The 17,082-nt window shown below is 41.3% G+C and overlaps 2 protein-coding genes across 5 annotated transcripts in view; one reads left to right on the top strand and one right to left on the bottom strand.

Annotated features, from left to right (window-relative positions):
- Nucleotides 1–474: 474 nt before the first annotated feature.
- TPMT (thiopurine S-methyltransferase) lies at nucleotides 475–10,421 on the bottom strand. Of its 3 annotated transcripts, none has more exons than XM_005481768.4 (9): nucleotides 10,286–10,421; nucleotides 9,685–9,845; nucleotides 8,803–8,895; nucleotides 7,615–7,747; nucleotides 7,083–7,135; nucleotides 3,201–3,275; nucleotides 2,412–2,497; nucleotides 1,371–1,415; nucleotides 475–609 (listed from the first exon to the last, which is right to left on the bottom strand). In XM_005481768.4, exons 2-9 carry the CDS (start codon nucleotides 9,822–9,824, stop codon nucleotides 494–496), a joined length of 741 nt encoding a protein of 246 aa, XP_005481825.2. In that variant the 5' UTR covers nucleotides 9,825–9,845; nucleotides 10,286–10,421; the 3' UTR covers nucleotides 475–493. The 3 variants fall into 3 exon arrangements, with proteins under 3 accessions (XP_005481825.2, XP_014131304.2, XP_005481824.2); XM_014275829.3 differs by lacking the exon at nucleotides 10,286–10,421 and adding an exon at nucleotides 10,101–10,279; XM_005481767.4 differs by lacking the exon at nucleotides 10,286–10,421 and adding an exon at nucleotides 9,949–10,087.
- KDM1B (lysine demethylase 1B) overlaps nucleotides 10,311–17,082 on the top strand; it is a 27,779-nt gene continuing 21,007 nt past the window's right edge. Inside the window, exons 1-6 of one of the 2 annotated variants that reach the window (XM_005481770.4) lie at nucleotides 10,311–10,451; nucleotides 10,633–10,691; nucleotides 13,132–13,234; nucleotides 14,099–14,223; nucleotides 16,050–16,139; nucleotides 16,922–17,033. In XM_005481770.4, the coding sequence (XP_005481827.1) occupies nucleotides 13,145–13,234; nucleotides 14,099–14,223; nucleotides 16,050–16,139; nucleotides 16,922–17,033 (417 nt within the window). In that variant the 5' untranslated portion in view covers nucleotides 10,311–10,451; nucleotides 10,633–10,691; nucleotides 13,132–13,144. Of the gene's footprint in view, nucleotides 10,452–10,632; nucleotides 10,692–10,733; nucleotides 10,876–13,131; nucleotides 13,235–14,098; nucleotides 14,224–16,049; nucleotides 16,140–16,921; nucleotides 17,034–17,082 lie in introns of those variants that run through there. The other variant, XM_074542985.1, reaches the window with a different exon arrangement.

Here is a 17,082-nt window from a genome sequence, read left to right as displayed (position 1 = left end):
CTTGGCAGCTGCTGCCTTGCCTTGCCCACTCACTGCCAGCTCTTCACTTGACATATATTCACAGGGATGGAGAGAACCAACTTGCAGCACCTTCCCACCTCTCTGCCCAGCCTGGTACACGGCCAGTGCCCCATAAACAGTGTTTGAACTGCAGCTGCCACACTCCCAGGGCTGCCGGTCAGTGAGGCTGAGTTGCAGAATGCCAGGCAGACAGCGTCGACGTGCAGTGGCTGAAAAGGAACAGGAACATTTCTTTTTCACAGCTCTTATGATTTGAATGGATATGGAAGAAAAAGGTATGCTTTGGTAATGGCTGTTTGTGCATGGAGTTTAAGAAAATCTGTTTACAACTCAAGATAGTAAAGGCAGATGTGTAGGAGAGCTGACTCAGTGAGCAAAATGGACAAAACCCCTGCCTTAAGAATGCCTCATTTTAAAATGAGAGATATAAGAATAAGCCAGGTGTGAAGCAAGTTATTTTAACAAATTTTAATCAAGCTACAAACTTTAGTAGATATAGCACCTCCAGAAAATAATCTAGTCCCCATTGTTTGTGCCTCTCCGAGAAGTCATCAACTTTTTCAAGACACCTAATTTCACAGCAGTTGCCTGAAAAGGAGATAAGGATAACAAATTAGTGAATGATTAGTCAATAAAAAATGCAAATTGTCCAGAAAAAAAAAATCTTATCCACAGATTTCCCCACAGTGCCTAACACAGTGCACTGGGGGGAATTTAATTGCTCTCTTTTGTACTGGGATGTAATTGTCTATGCCAATGACTCACTGCACACAAACACTGTTAGAGTCTCAGAAAGTTGTAAATTTAAAAATGAGATATTACAGCACACTAGGAGGAATTCCTAAAATTAAATTCCTGACATAGCTTCAAATTTCATTATTTTGATGGATTTGAGTGGTACATTTTTAGCATTTTCTTTGAGTGCCATGTTACTTTTCTTATTTGTCACAAAAGTACAGTAGAAACTGTAGCACTGGTAGGGCTTCTATTAAAACAGGGCAACTGGTAGATGAGGTGCAGGCAAAGACAAAATGGTCAAACAGAACTCTAAGACTGCAGCTACAGGATTACTGAGTGCAGTATGAATCCTGGGAGAATAAAAAAGCTACCAAAGGGAGACAAGAAACTGTTTGCCTCTTGGGTTTTCTTCGTATTTTTGAAGAACTGAGAATTGTCCATGCCAGCAAAATCCCTGTGGGTAAATGGTATTTATTTCTCCCAGTATTTTTCTATTACTCTAGATAAGAAGCAAATGACTGCATCACTCATCACAGGGCAAGGTAAAGGCATGTAAACAACTTTATGTGTTTTTGAAAAAATTCCTAAGGGTTAGGTGAAATTTTACTCACCAAACAAACTTTTAATTTCAGATTCAGGAACATAAAATGGCGGGCCTGAAAGAAAAGGGTGAAGCTAATCAGACAGGAGACATAGGAAGAAGACAAAATTTGCACTGCAGTAGGAGAGCCAACCCCTTCACTCGCAGCACCTGGCCTGTAATGGGGCCCCAGGGCGTAGCATCAGAAGGAACCAGAAAACATGCCCAGGAACTCGTGGCACCTTGGCAGGCCAGACAGCTTCAGGTGCTGCTGCTGCTTCATCTGCAGCTGCAGCAGGGAATCACGAATGTGATGTGGATATGAGCACTCTCAGCGTGCTGTGTGAATCCAGCCTACAATCTCTTTATACTACAGTAGCATGAGTAAGGCTAAGAGCTGAACATTGTCACAGGAAAAGCAATGAATCAAACTGTTCTTGCTTGTGATAGCAACACCTATTTTTTTTTGGGGGGGGGGGGGGAATTATGCTGAAGATCCCAAAAGCAGAAAAAGATCTCTTTCTTTTGTGAGTTAATATCAACTAAAAATATCACACTTCAGTACATAATACAAAAACTATAGAAGGAAAAGTACGTTATGATTTTACAGAATTACCACATGCAGAGTGTGGTAGTGGCTGAGAGAGAGGCGCAAGATAGGCAACAAATTGGGTTGCAAATACTGGAAAAACAGCATGAAGCTGATGTTCTTGGGAGTGTTTCAAGCTCCCCAGGCCAGACAGGATGTTTTTAAGTGCTCTGACTTCCAGCTTCATTGTAGCAGCCACACTTACAGTTTCATTTCATTGTTAATATACCATGACTGTCCTCAACTTACCTTTAGCATGTCTGAACGCTAGAGAAAACACAAATTTAGTCCCAAGCTTCGTCAGTATCTAAACTTTTTAACACACAGTTATACACAGTCATACTGGGGTCACCAGCTAACAAAGCTATGCAGATAAAAATCTTGGGGAAGATATTACTGCATCTACAATTTAATACATCTAATACATCTTTATACAATTTGCATTAGAGCAAAATCACAACATGAGCGGTACAAAGTTCTCACCTTTGTGTTTGTTTGGATCATATGAAACTGTAACAAGGAGATAAGAAGAATTTTTCTCCACTAGGCTGATCATCAAACTGGCATAGCTAAAAGGAAAAATTATACTTTATTATTTTTGTAAAGCATTCAACCATAGCATTCAAAATATTCAACAAAATGCATTTCTATACAGACAGAATTTGAATTGAACTGCACAGAGACTAACAAAAACTTAGTTTAAATTTCAGGAGCATAAAATTCATGCTACACATGAAAAACATAAAATAAAAGTTGTATTTATTCCCCTTAAGCATTTATCTTTTTTTGCACATTCAACTCAAGATTAATAGACAAAGTATTCATCTGCCACAGTTTAGAATACAGTACACAGTACAGTCCTTATCTTTTAAAATTATTGTGAATTGAAGATTCTGTATATAATTCAAAAATCCTGAGAGCAGGTTCAAACTAAATTTGGACTGTCTATAGGCAAGAACAAAGATTTGTAATCAAGGGGAGTGAGGAGGAAAAGAACAAAGACGGAAGAAGTAGATGTGATGAAAAGGAAATAATAGAATTCAGATGAGCCTTGCAGCCCTGCTTCTGCTGGGTTGCAACAAACCACATATTTTCCCACCAAGCAGGGTGGCTTCCTGAAGGAAGAATACAGCACTCTGCAGATGCTTGTGGTAGAGAAGAGCTTGTGAGGGTTTATCCTTTAAATGTAAAATGACTCATTAACAAGTCACAGGATCAAAAACTTGTCACTGATACATCAGAGAAAAGACAGTAACAATGCAATTTACTCACCGTTGTCTGTCACATGGATTCACGGCTACAAGAGCTCCTCTGTCCCAAACCCCATCAAACTTGCCAACTATTGAGCTATAAAGAGACAAGGAAAAAGCTTAAAATAGTAAAATGGGACCATCCTCTTTCCAACACTTTTGTGAGGTCACAAGGGTTCTGCAGCTAGTGATTCTCCACCACCTTTCTGTTACAGTGAAGTATTTTTATAATCCAAACCAACAGGATCTGGAACTCAAGAAACCCTCCTGGTCCTTTGTCCTGCTGCAATAGCAAAGAGATGTGGGAATTGGTCAGCACTTCCCCATCCTTAGGGACTGATGAGACATGGCAGGGAGGAAGGAGGGTACTTTTAACACATTTGAGCTACAAGTCTGGGTGCTCAGTAACCACATCCTTCTGTCTGACATGCACTCAGCACATCAACAGTTCTTGACCATGCATGATTTCATATGCAGGCTAAGGAAGCTGCCTTGTTGCTTTACTATCATTGACTCAGCACATTCAGTAACTTTAGACACCTAAATCCCCAGCTACACGCCCAGGACACCTTCAGCTCACAATTTGTTTAATGCTAGAAAAGCTAAGTTACACTGCTGCTTGCCTTAGTGCAACTCTGCTGCAGACACTAGTTTTGTTCCTGGATATGCTGGCAGATGGCTTCAATGGCCACCCAAAGCCTGCTGGTGAACAAGACTATCGAGAAATGCCTTTATTAATGGATGGTAAGAGCAGCCAGAGCAACACAAAAGAATATCTGGGGATAAGAAAGAGCCTTGTTTTTGGTAATTATTAAAATAGGAGGTTAGACAGTAAGGTAGGAATTAAGTAAATTGCATAATTTTAAAGAAAGTTTGAATAAGTTTACTTAGAAAAATGTGGCATGGAATTGTGCAATACCCTTCTGCCAACTGGGCAGGTGTCAGAGTCCAATTGCATCACCTCTGTCTTCATTTCTGTACAGGTTTTGGCTTGGGAAGGGTTACCTTTCTCCACAGTAGCTTGCATAGGGCTGTGTTGGTGGATTTGGGCTTGAAATCATGTTGATAAGACACTGATGAGTTAGTTACTGCAGAGCAGCACTTACACAGCACCAAAACCTTTTTGGCTCCTCACACCCTGAGTAGGCTGGAGAGCACAAGAATGAACAAGACACTGGGTGGGGACACAGCAAGCACAGCTGACCCCAACTGAGCAAAGGAATATTCCAGACCATCTGGTTCCACTCTCAGCAATAAAACTGGGTGGGAGGTTGGTGGATGGGGGCATGGCTTGGCTGCTGGCTCGGCATCAGTTGCTTGGTTGGTGATGGGCAACTGCTTTCATTTGCACCACTTGTTTTTCTTGGGTTTTATTTTCGTCTCTCTTTGGTTGTTCTTTGTTGTGTATTTTTTTTCCTTACAACTTTTTGAAATTTATTTTTAATTATTAAACTGTTTTCATCGCCACACACATTTCTTTCTTACTTTTGATTGTTCCCCATCATCTCATGATGGGGGAGTGGGCAAGCAGCTGTGTGGTGCTTAGTTCCACCACCTCAGCCAGAGTTAAACCATGAGAACTTCTCTCTCACCACTGCTATTTTCATTGCAATGGCCTTGCTAAGTCTCTGGCATCTAGCCTACAAGCTGATCTTGTATTTCCCACTCTACTGCGATGAGACATGATAACACTTTCAAGTGCTGACTTCTTTTAAAGTTTGCCAAGTCTAAGCATCTAATTTAAATAACCAGCCTTGTAACCAAAAGGAGATTCTTAAATATACAGTTAAACAAGCAATGGACATGCAGGTCACAAAGGAGAGTTTAGCAGGGCAAGTGACTTGATCTTCTGAAGCTTGGAGGTAGTTCTCCTCTCTATGTAGCTGAGTCTGCTGGGTGACCTTATGCAAGCCACTGAGGTTTTCTGCACTTGGTTTTTCTTTCCAACTTTATTCTGGTCTAACTGGAATGGCAGCAGTGGCTCCAAACATGTATTTCATGTACTTTATTCCCAAGCAATTTCATCAAGCCTACAGACATCCTGGGCTGCAGGCAGGCTCATGCTGTGGCCTTGTCCCAGTCCTGGTGTCCTGGCTGCCCAGACCTCAGGACCTGCTGAGTGTACCTGCTGGGTACTCCTTGTCCCTCTGCACATCCAATTTCCTTCACAACACAATGAAGCCATGAGGAAAAGGTCAAAAAAGGCACACAGCTGTCTCTCATCCTGATGCAGATTCAGGATGAAGCTATGCTATGAGGAAGCACATTCACTGTAACACACTGCTATGTGTCTCTACGGCGTTCAACATGGGTTAGGGACTACTACATCTAACAAATTTAACATGGAAATCAGAAATTCACATATCTGCAGAAAACCCACTGGAATTAAGAGGAAACTTGTGAATTTCTATCTCTGCATATGTTTAGTAGTTTCAGTAAATGCAACTTTTGACTTTCTTTTGAAGTCTTGCAGCCATAATTGTATTAGGAGGTACATGATTGTGTAATATAACTGTTTTACATATGTCCCAGAATTCCCAGAAAGAGCAGTAATTCCTGTTACTCTTTAACTAGCAAGAGTCTTTGAAATGTCCCATTCCGACAAAGGTCAGGAGCACATCTGAGTTTTCTTCTAATGAATGCTAGGCTAATGGAGATGAAAGGGACCTGTTAGTAGGCCAGCCTCAGCAAGAGAGAATTAAGTTTAATTTCCATAATTACTGGGTAATTAATCAAATTGTCTGCACACAGAAACTAGAAGTGCGTGTGCATTTTTCTAGTCACGGGTATCTGCTGACTGAAGTTGGGAATACAGTTCATTCTGCATCCAGAACGTCTATCTGCCAATTTATTTTGTGATGACAAACTGTGTACTGGATCCAGTGATGTGCACTGAAATTGTCACCAAATACCTAATTCTGTTTATTTCAAAATATTATGACACCACACTAATTGCTACAAAACTTATGACTGAATTTTTCAAAAATTTCTGAGAAGCTTAAGCAATCCTTGGGCAACTTGTTAACTCACAGCAAGAAAGATTTAAAGGGATCTACAGCGTAGCAAGTAACTGCACTGGAGGGACAAGGCGGGTAAGAAACCAGGCAGTATCTACAGTCACGTTCATACACAATTCATTGGTTCAACACTTTGCAAAACTAGCTACATATATACACTAGTCAAGTCAGCTGCAGCAGCAGAAGTCACAATCATGGTCTACTGTCTGAAAGACTCTGAACTCTACTAATGAATAGTCTTTTTTTCCATTGTTTTGGCAGATTAAAAAAAAAGAGATCATAAACACTGTGTTCTGGTGTCCTGAACTACCTGTTGTGCCTGGAAAGCCCATTGAAGTAAATATTAAGACTTTACCCCCTTCCTACTGAAAAGACATGAGAAAAATTCTTGTGCCTAACAGTCGATTGTAAGAAGAGCAAACAAACACAAAAAACTTTGCCAAAACTTTATAATCTAGGGAAAAATCACATCTGAGTAAAATCTGAAAAAAGAGGGAACTATTGTGCTAAGACACCTCTGGATACATTCTCTTTCTAAGTTACTCTGAGGAAGGGATTGTGCTAACGTTTTGCTTCATAGAATTCATCAGTAATGTTAAAGATAATTTGGTTTTACTGTAAAAGCAAAAATGCTTTTTTGATAACTTTCACAGAATGGCTTGGAATAAGAAGCCCATTTAAAGATAATTAGTTGTCATTCTTAATTATTAATAACAGAATTAGACTTTTGCTGGAAATTGGCCATTCAAGTTTCTCATACAAATTAATGTGAGTTTGCTTAAGAGGACCTGACAAATCTTTGCCTGATTCAAATAAAATAATAGTATAGGACAGTATTAATACATATTAGATTATGGAGAATTGTAAAATACTATGAGTATTCTTACCTGGACAAATCATAAATACTGCAGCAGTACAGGGAAATGTTGCCAGAGGTACTCTACAATAAAAGCAAAGGAAACAATCCTTATCAGCTATCTTTAAATATACACTCGTAAGTATACATTTCTACTTCACATCTTAAAATATACCTATATACTATTAAAAATGAAAAATTTAAAATACACTTATGTGCAATGGAGAAAAACACTGAGAAATATTTTTAGTTTTAGTTTACTGAGATAACTCTTCTGATCCCTCCAGAGAAGTTCTAATCTATCAGGCATGCAACTTTTATCAATCTATCAAGGCATGCCTCCAGTTTTAAAATACGTTCCTTCTACATTCAGGTGCTTCACTGTTACAAGAAGGCCAAAGTAGTAAGTTTAGAAGAATAACTTCTCAGTCCAAAAATTCCTTTTAGACCTCTTCAGGAGAGGTGAATGATTACCAGTAAAACAGATGCATAAAAGCAGAATGACTTGTTTACTCAGTTATGCCAGCATTGCATGATTAACCACACCAGATCATTTGACATACCTGGAACATTTTTGCTCCTGAAATCTCAGGGACTGGCTCCTCACAGTAAGGCAGACTGTGTTCTGAAAAAAAGTCCTTCACTGCTTGTTCACTGACTTCCACACCAACAACGCTGTGCCCCATGTCCGCCAGCCTGCACAGAGAGAGAGAAGGCCCAGGCTTACATCGGGCCCACAGGCTGGGAAAAAATGTGTATCTCCCATACATAATTTGTTAATTAGGGAAAGCCTAGTATTAGGATGCCCTGATATGTCTAATTCTGACTTTCTGAAGTGTTCACATTATATTGAACACCTCCCTTCCATGATCTGAGCTTAAATTAGCACCACACATGCTGTATTTAGATTTAATGAATTATTAATTTATTCCTACTAACTCGGTGAAAACAGAGGTGATCACAATGAGAAACTGTCCATTTCAGAAAGGTGCTGTGCTCTGAACTGAGGTGATTGAGGCACCCAGCTGCTTCTGTGGCTTGGCAGGAATGGGCAGCAAAGGAGGTGCAGTAACCTCTGTGCTGCTGCAGCTCAGCAAAACACCAACCTGTGTCAGAGCCCACAGTCAGCCTAGGGAGCAGGTACTGTGACAAAACCTGATAGCTGGATTACTGGAAGATGCAGTGCAGGTTTTGGTGTGTGCTTCCTCCCTCCAAGAAAAATACTGGCTTATATAGGCCCTAATTTTAAATACAACACTCCCTCCCCGCACCACCCCTCCGTAAAAAAAAAAAAAAAAAAAGGTAAAAGATTAAGAATAAAAAAAAGAAGTAGTTACATTTATCCCAAATCACTTAAATTTCCAGAGTGGCATGCCACATGGTCTCTTGAAAATGTTGTCTGACACAACTGACCTCATTGTGGGTAATTTAAGCTGGCATTGCTATGGAAAGCAGCACTGCTAAGGGCATAGATTCAGTCACTCTGTCCATCTAAATTCAGCATTCCCCAAGCTAAACTTGGGACAATCAGTAGGACTTTCAGATCAGACCTTATCCATTCAACTTAAGCTATTGTACAAAACACCAGCTTCCTCCTCCCTTCAGCTTCCAGTGACACTGCTTTCCTGGCAGTGGTACTGCTTTCCTGGCAGTGGCACATTTCACTAGCCAATACAAGGTTGGGAATTCCCCCTCTCCCTCCCTCCCTCCTCCCTCAAGTAAGATTTTTGCTCTTATTATCTGTGTTTTACCATTTCATCTCTACTGCTTTACCACAAAGTGGGAAAAATATCCTCAGTCCACTCCTGCCATTTAAAAGAACATCCAGATACTTTTGGAGGAGCCTGTAGAAGAATAGACAGATTTGACTTAACTCTGTGAGTATTTGTGCTGGCACATGAAAAGCCAAGTGCTACACACTGTGCAAGGTAGCATGAAGACTCCACAATGGCACATATGTTACTAGCTCATCCTGCTTCATGCCATTAGAAATAAAAACATTAAAAAAAAGCATTCACCTTCCACTTACACAGCAAGAAAGTCAATTTCATGTAATTCAGAAATCAACACATTTCTCTTTGTTCTATTTTCTGTTTGCCTTTGCAACTAATCAGTCCAACCAACCCACCTCTAAGAGGATCATAACAGAGATTTTAAACAGAAAGATTATGAAACTTTTGCATCAAGCAAATCACTTTTACAGGTCTTGAAATACTACATAATCAGGTTTGTTCTTTTAGGTCCTTGTCTTTTACTGCATAGTAGTTGCTCTGATGTCCTCTGCACATAGTTTCAAGGCCCAGTTTCACACGAACAATAGTGCAAAGCATCTCTATCAGAAAATTTAAGATTTTCTAGCCAAACTGTCCAAGCTCTAAGGTTAAAAACCTGATTCAAGAGTAAAAGGTTTAAATTCATTTCAATACTTTCTTTTCTCTGTCCTTTGACGAATGTAGGTCACAAAAATATCTATATTAATTTTTGTTTCAAAAACAAAAAATGAATCTGCCCATGTAAGATAATTTGCTTTTTACAAATGTTCCATTTTCAATTAAGAGTTTCTTAAATGAGCCAAGCCAGTCATCCCATGGCATTACTTAAAACAACTTAGGCAGAAAAGTGAAGTCACGTACGGATGCCCTTCTTCCTTGTGAAACCCGATGTTACCCATTTCCCATTTTTCTAGCCATTCCTCCTCTGTCACCACTCTCTCCTTCTGAGACCCAACATCAGAGGCTTCCAGGAGCCCGGATGGATGCGCTGAGTGGTCCATGTCTCCAGAGAGTGCTCGTAGCTGTGAAAAAAGAGAGCAGAATTACCCCCACCCAATGCATAGTTTGGAACTGGCTCTTACTTCCTCGAAACAAACAAAAATTAATTAGATCTCAAGAGATCACCGTTTGGTGACAGTCGCAGTACACCGAAAGCGACACAGCCATCAGCACGCTCTTGGCTCCCGATAGACTCGGCCAGACCCCGTTTCCCGGGGCGGCTGAACGGGCCTGCCCAGCACCGCGGGTCCGCCGGTGGCCTCCCTTTTCTCACCCACCGAGCAGCCCCCCTATCCCGGTAACGAAGGAGGGAGATGCCGACACTTCTCTCCCGTGAAACCCGCGGGCAGAAGGCGGGGGCGAGCGGCTGCTGGGGCCGGGGGACCGCGGGGTGACCCGTGGTGGCTCAGCGCCGCCGCCGCCCCGCTCTGCCCCCCCGCCCGGGCCGCGGCAGCCGCAGTACCTGCACGGCCGCGGGTCCCGTGAGGGCGGCGGGGCCGGGGCGGTGCCTCCCCGCCCGCCCCCTCGCTACGCACCGCGGAGAGCGGAAGCAGCGGCAGGAGGAGGCGGGCTGAGGGTGCACGGCACCGGGGAGGAGGAGGATGGCGGTGGGGATGGCGGCGGCGGTGGTGAGTGACTCCCTCCCTCAGCTGCAGCGCCCGCCGCGGGGCCGCTTGTTCCTCCCTGGGCTGGCGGGGCAGGTGCCAGCGCTGCCCCCGTCCTCACCTCCCCGCTTCACTCTTCCTTCCCCCGTCTCTTTCTCACTCCCTCCCTTCCTTCCCCCTTCTCCACCCTTTTTTCCTGTTGCAGCTCTAGCAGGAGGCGGCGCGGACACGCGCGAATGTGGACACGAGTGACCCGGCCCCGAGGTGAGTGCCAGGCGCCTGCCCCGCCGGCGGCACCGCCCCCGCCCGGCTTCGGGGCAGCCCAGCCGCGGGGGCTCCCCTGCCCGGGCTGCCCCTCGGGACCCCCGCCCGCCCTCCCGCCGCCAGCTGTCACAGCCGCGACCGGCGGGGCTGGGCGCCGCCGCTCGACTCGGGCTGAGTTTTAGAGGTGTGTGCGCTCGCCGTGTTAATCGGGCTGCTCTCGCTTCCTCCCCGTCTCTGACAGCGTGTGTCTTGTGTTGTTTCTTTTCTTAATTTTTTTTCTCTTCCCCAATGACAAACTCGCTGGCGACTGTGCGGGTAAACCCCACAAAGCTTTCCGATATAGGCCACGCATTACAGACGGATGAAACGTTATTGAATGTGACATTCACGCATTATGCATCCCTCTCCCTTTAAAGGGCTTATTTTCTCAGCCAGTAAGATGTCTACAGGATAGGATGCAAAGTCATGTAAAGCTTCGTAGAGTAAGCCATGCTTATTTGTTCTATAAAAATTTGTGGTTTTTTGGGAGGGTGTTTTTTGGTTTGTCAGGGGAAGTGGGCACAAAGTATCATACATCTGATCTTTTTCTCTCCCCCACCTCCCTCTTATCCCGATTGAAGGGATAATAGCAAAAATATGCCTGCAATTCTGTACAACTGACCTCTGCCTTTCAAAACGGGCAGCCTCTCTGAATCTGAAATATTTTTACCAAACTTCCTAGCGATTGACACTTTTTCTACTTCTCACCTACATAATGCAAAATTCACATGTTCTTTTACCTTCTTGGATAAAAGGGCCCCACAGCAGCAGCAGACTGTGATCACCTGATGGTCACCAAAATGAGTCACCTGGTGCCTTGCTCGCTACTCCTTCCTCAGTTGGAAGCTTCTGACTGTAAGGACCATGGCATGTCAGAACAATTATTTACCATGAGAAGAGTAGGTGACACAGAAAGATACTGTTGTGCCACTGATACATAAAGAAAGCTCTAGGGGAAAAAGCCACCATTTTCTGGGGCGTCATGCAGCAGTTTAGGGAAATCTCATGTAAATGAAACTGGTTGGTTTTCTTTACTCTCCAAACTCATCCACCCCCATACAGTGGTAAGTTACAGTGAAGTGATGCTAATTTTTTTTTTTTTCCAGAGATCAATATAGATTGAGTAAATAACTTTTTTCCTACCTCTGGCTAGTTGTAATTGAAGGTGATACATAGAAGAAACAAAGTTTAATTTTATATTGGGTTCTTTGGACTAATATTTCTCATGTGTGGACACCTTCATGTGATTTGTCTTCCTCTCACAAATAATTTCTCCGATCTTGAGAGAAGAATGAAGCACTAGTTTACTTGACTTGAGTCAGCTTAATGGAAAATTTTGTAAAAATTCCCACTCTCCCCTTGTTACCTTGATTTTTAACGGAATTTCTGAACAAAGATACTGCTGCCTTGTCCATCACTGGTTGAATAAGGAGGTTGCGTCCTGAAACGGAGAATTGAGAAGTCTCAAATATATTAAAAAAACCCTCCCAAAAACATAATTACAAACTGATCCCTATTACAACAAAATAACATTCATGATGCAGTGCTGTGGTACAAGGGGTTAATTTTCACTTAATTTCTCTGTGTTGTAGACCACTCTTTAGATTTACTTCTTCCTCTAGGCTGTCTTTGTGCTTTACTCCCTGTGAAAAGAATGCCTTTGATTTTAAATATGCTTTCATATTTCTGCATCATGCTTTCTCACACTCTGTGGTTTCCAGTTTGCATGGTTAACTGTGGTCCATTCTGTTCTCCTACCAATGCAGTCAAAGACAGCTACAGAGCGCTCTCATGCCGTAAATATTTTATTTTGTCCTGTGGAATACTTAACAACAAACTTTGTAATATTCCAATCACAAATGCAATATAATGGCAGTCCAGATTTCAAATTCTGAGCTCTTTTCATAGGAGGCTGTGCAAGGCTTGGAACTGGTTGCTCATCTGGTATTAAAAGTTTCTTCAGTACACTGTTTGGAAAAGTGCTTTACAGTGCAAATCTCTTGCTGCCAATAAATCAGTAGTTAGCAGCATGAGTGTTACTCTGAGTGGTATTTGAATGCTTGCATCAGCATTGAGCTGTTGTCTGTTCACTTTGCCAACCCAAATTCCAGTCCAGGTCTTCATGTAATGCAAATCAGATTATTGAAATCCAGGATATGCTGATCTGGAACAGCCTGTCAAGAGGTACTCAGGGATCTAATCTTAACGCCGAATTTAGTTTAAAATAGTAGTATTGTTCCTTTCCCCCAGTGCCTCATTCCCATTTTCCTCTCAAATTAACAGTCAAGCTGAACAGATTCTTACCTAGGTAACTCTGTGAAAAGTAGTATTGTGAGTGGCTGTGACTAGCTCTGCAAAGTCCAGCAATTTAAATTAATTAACTATTGCCTACCTTTTTCAGCTTTAACAATACAATGTCAACGGGAAGGGTACGAACGAAGAAAAAGGCATGTTCTTCAGATCAGTCTCCAGACAACCTTCCTCTGAGGAGTTCTGGAAGACAGGTATTTATAATAATTTAAAAACACGTGAGTGTGTACTTTGCTGTTTTTTATTTTCTGTTGTCATTTGTAAAGAAAGTGGGCTTCCTTGTGGGTAAGTTAGATCTTAGACTACTTATCCACAGAGAAGGAGAATGAGTTAGTTCTGTGAATAAGCAGGTCAAGTGTCTCATTTTGCAAACAATATTCAGAAAATATAAATACTCTATATAACCTGTAAGTACTTAATGTGTTAAAAATACAGTCACAGATTTCTGTACAGTCAAACAAAGCTGTCTGCCCATCCAGACAGAGACCTAAAACAATGTAATACACAGTACCTTTGAGGCCCAGAAGAGACATTTGGTTTACAGTTTTGTATCTGAAAAAAATGCCTGTATCCAAAAAAGCCTACCCTAATATTTTATTTGAGGCACAGATAGGATTGCCACTTGTAATTAATACCAAAAAGTATTTTAAAAGAGGACATTTTCTGAAGGAGAAATAAAATGAAGGCATGAGGCTTGACTCATTAACACATGATGGAGCTTAAAATACTATTTAAACTGGAAGCTTTGCTTATTATTTCTTCAGTGCCGTCAGTTAGACCAAGGCGAGAAAGTTTTAGATATAAATGATATTTCCAGTCTTACTGTGGGCTTGGAGGTTTCTTTTGGTGTTTTTTTTTTTTTTTTCTTTTAGTGGAAAAATCTGACCTAATTTGACAGCTGTTTCATGCTGCAGCTAGTTCACAATGGCTGCAAAAATTTTCACTAGGATTGTTTTAACTATGGGATGCCACTCACAAGCTGCAAAACTATCTGAATGCTGCTTTGTAGAAGATGCATTTGTGTCATTTATGGTCAGATTCCAGCTATTCTTTATTAGGTGAAGAAGAAAGCAGCTGAAGCAGCAGATGATGATGATGAAGCATCAGAGAAGAAATATAGAAAGTGTGAAAAAGCTGGATGCACCGCAACATGTCCCGTTTGCTTTGCCAGTGCAGCAGAAAGGTTTGTTGCTTTTTATTTGCATTTTTCATGGACTTTCTAAACCTGCAGCTGAAGTTTAGGATTCTAACTATATTCTGAAAAATCCCTTCATACCTAAATGTAGAGGGAGAATTGAAAGATAGTGCTAATAGGAGGCTTAAGGTGCCAGGAAAATGTCACAAGTTATTCCTGTTGTCCATAACTTTCTCCTGTGGAAGTTGCTAATTCAGATACAGACTATCTTTGGGATATGCTTATTTATGTTATTAATGGTGTCCTCTGGAACATGCCTTGCTTCTATGAAAGTGAGAGCATATTAGTGTAATCTGAGAAAGCTAAACTTGCTTTCAAGATGGAAAATGAAACCATCATTTACTGTAGAAAGTCCTTACCACTCCTTCACTGGAATGTTTTGCAGTCTGAGGTGACATTCTAGCCTTGAAATTTTAGGTCATAGGAGAGATAGTCATACTTACCTGAACTCTTTGTTCTTGTACTCTTCCTCTGCACTTTCACAAGTGCTTTTGAATTCTGACTTGGTTTTGAATGCACAATACTGGCAAGGTATACCTATAATAGGCAACATGTTGGACCTCATTATGAAGCAGGCACACTGTAGCTTTGTAGCACTCCTCCTGCCCTGATAATTGAGACAAACTTTCCTTCTTTATAGCACTTCTAAATAAATAAAACTAACTATGTGTTTCATTTAGTTATATCCATGGATTGTTCTTAGGTGGCAGGAAGTCAGTGTATTCTGGATATTGTCATAGAGAAGCCAAGTGTTTTGGCAGTTCCCTGAGAGACTTGTCTGGGAAGTGAGCACCTGTGAGATCAACACTGGTGATACTACAGTTTTTATTCAGGAAACAATACATACTGCTTACTCATCTTCTTGAATTATTATTTTAATATTTTGATTTTCATCTTTCCCACCCCTCCCCCCCAAGTACATACTTTCAACTTTATCTGTTTGAGATGAGCTCATTTCATGGCTACTTGAGTCAGTAGCTTAGGTCACTGCTTTTGACTTTGTGCATTTATCTTGAATAATTTCAGTGAGTTTAATGAGAGTATTCCAACTGAAGAATGATTGCTTTATCTGATCAATATAATCTTTGTAATGGATATTTCTTTTTGAGACTGGTAAAGAACAAATGCTGAGAATGCATGACTGCTTCCTTAGGGTTTGTCTCACTGGGTTAAAATCACAAGTTGTACATGAGAAAAAAATAGGGAACATCTGTTTTGTGTTCAGATTTGCCTTTATAGTTTTGTCAGTTGTTCTGGGGACAGAACATTGCAATGACTTATGAATCAATTGATCACATGTACAAGAAAAATGCTAATTTAAATGATCCCTCCCAATGCTACACTAATATTGGAGGAAAATACAACAAAGTAAAGGAACTCCAAGCTCTTGTGGAGAGGAGCTTTGTCATCTTACACGTTTCCAAAACACTTAGTGTGTCACACCACATATTCACTGTTTCATGTTCAGGAAATGCCTGCTTATAGGGTACTAAAGACAGGCTCAGTTGACCATTGTTAGAGGGAGGCTGCTGAAAGCCAGACCAACTATAAAACTGCACATTGTGTACTCTTTGCCTCCCTTGCATCTGGTGCTGCTTAGTTTGGAAACTAGAAATGTTTGAGACAATTGGAATGACCTTATTGTTGTTTGTATGGCTGCAGTGCCATGTGTAACTCAGCCTTCATGAATGTAACATAAAGGCCTGGCTTGTTCTGAATATTGTGTTCCTCCTCTAGAACGTGCTACTGTCAATAGAAAGATTTTTTTTTCCTAAATGTACTATAAAACTATTTCTATGTCTCCTGCATTACAGATGTGCAAAAAATGGCTACACGTCTAGATGGTACCATCTGTCCTGTGGGGAGCACTTCTGCAATGAATGTTTTGACCACTATTACCGAAGGTAGATTGACCAATTAAGGTTGTGTCCTTTCACAGCTTATTAAAGTTTGGCAGCTGTTGAAACATCATGTACATAAACGTAATACAAAGATTGTTCCTCTGTGCTTGCTTTGGTCAGAGGGAGGCTTAGACATTGATGATAAAACTGCAGGTGTTGTATAGACCAATCAACCTAAACAGGCCAGCGTGAACAAAACTGGTTAGTTTAGGCAGGCTGGTTTGTGTATTTGCAATTATCCTGAAGCTTTTGTCTTTTTTAAAAACAATGTCAGAAGATTTTAAATTATGAGAACAATTATGACTAAATGTGTTTTCCTTTATAAGTTCACTTTACACTGGGCATTCAGGAGACCCTGTCTCTCTAAAGCAGTACAATAAAAAGCAATTAGAAATCAGTTTAACTATTGCAGTTCAGTGACCATGAAGACTCTTGTCGGGCTGACAGTGTTTTCAGCTCCAAGCTCCTTCCCATTTGAGTGGGAGTTACATCCAGCTCTGCCCAGGTTTTTGTGTGCTTATGTGCTCAGCAGTACCCATCACTCAGTCCAGGCCTTAGATATCAGGAATTGCACTTATAAGCAACTGGAAATAATGGTCAGGATGCAATTTATTGCTGTCGCAGGAACCACAATTCTCTCCTTTCAACAGCAGAAATAGAGTGCTCTCTACAGACTTACTTCTCTGTCCTTATATAAAATGCTTAATTTTAGAGGAACTGCTATTGCTTGAAGCGAACTAGATATTCAGTTTTCTGACTGCTTGTTGTTTTCTCTTTCTTCTTAGCCATAAAGATGGTTATGAGAAATACACTGCCTGGAAAAGGATTTGGACAAGCAATGGTAAAAGTGAGCCCAGTCCAAAAGCCTTTATGGCTGATCAACAGCTTCCCTACTGGGTAAGGTGAAAGATGATTTATTTAATAGGAATGTGATGTTCTGATGTGA

This window comes from Zonotrichia albicollis, chromosome 1, assembly GCF_047830755.1.
Source record: "Zonotrichia albicollis isolate bZonAlb1 chromosome 1, bZonAlb1.hap1, whole genome shotgun sequence".
Classification (NCBI taxonomy): domain Eukaryota; kingdom Metazoa; phylum Chordata; class Aves; order Passeriformes; family Passerellidae; genus Zonotrichia; species Zonotrichia albicollis.
The sequence above is the reverse complement of the archived record's forward strand: the minus strand, read 5'-3'. Positions and strand labels throughout refer to the sequence as shown.

What these genes read in the sequence shown, in the direction of transcription:
- TPMT (XM_005481767.4), bottom strand. Translation starts at nt 9,990, where the DNA reads ATGGCTGTGTCGCTTTCGGTGTACTGCGACTGTCACCAAACG. An exon ending in CACAAGGAAGAAGGGCATCC is followed by an intron (nt 8,896 to 9,684) that starts GTACGTGACTTC and finishes ATTCTTCTACAG; the next exon opens with GCTCCTCCAAAAGTATCTGG. An exon ending in AAAGCAGTAGAGATGAAATG is followed by an intron (nt 7,748 to 8,802) that starts GTAAAACACAGA and finishes CTCTCTGTGCAG; the next exon opens with GCTGGCGGACATGGGGCACA.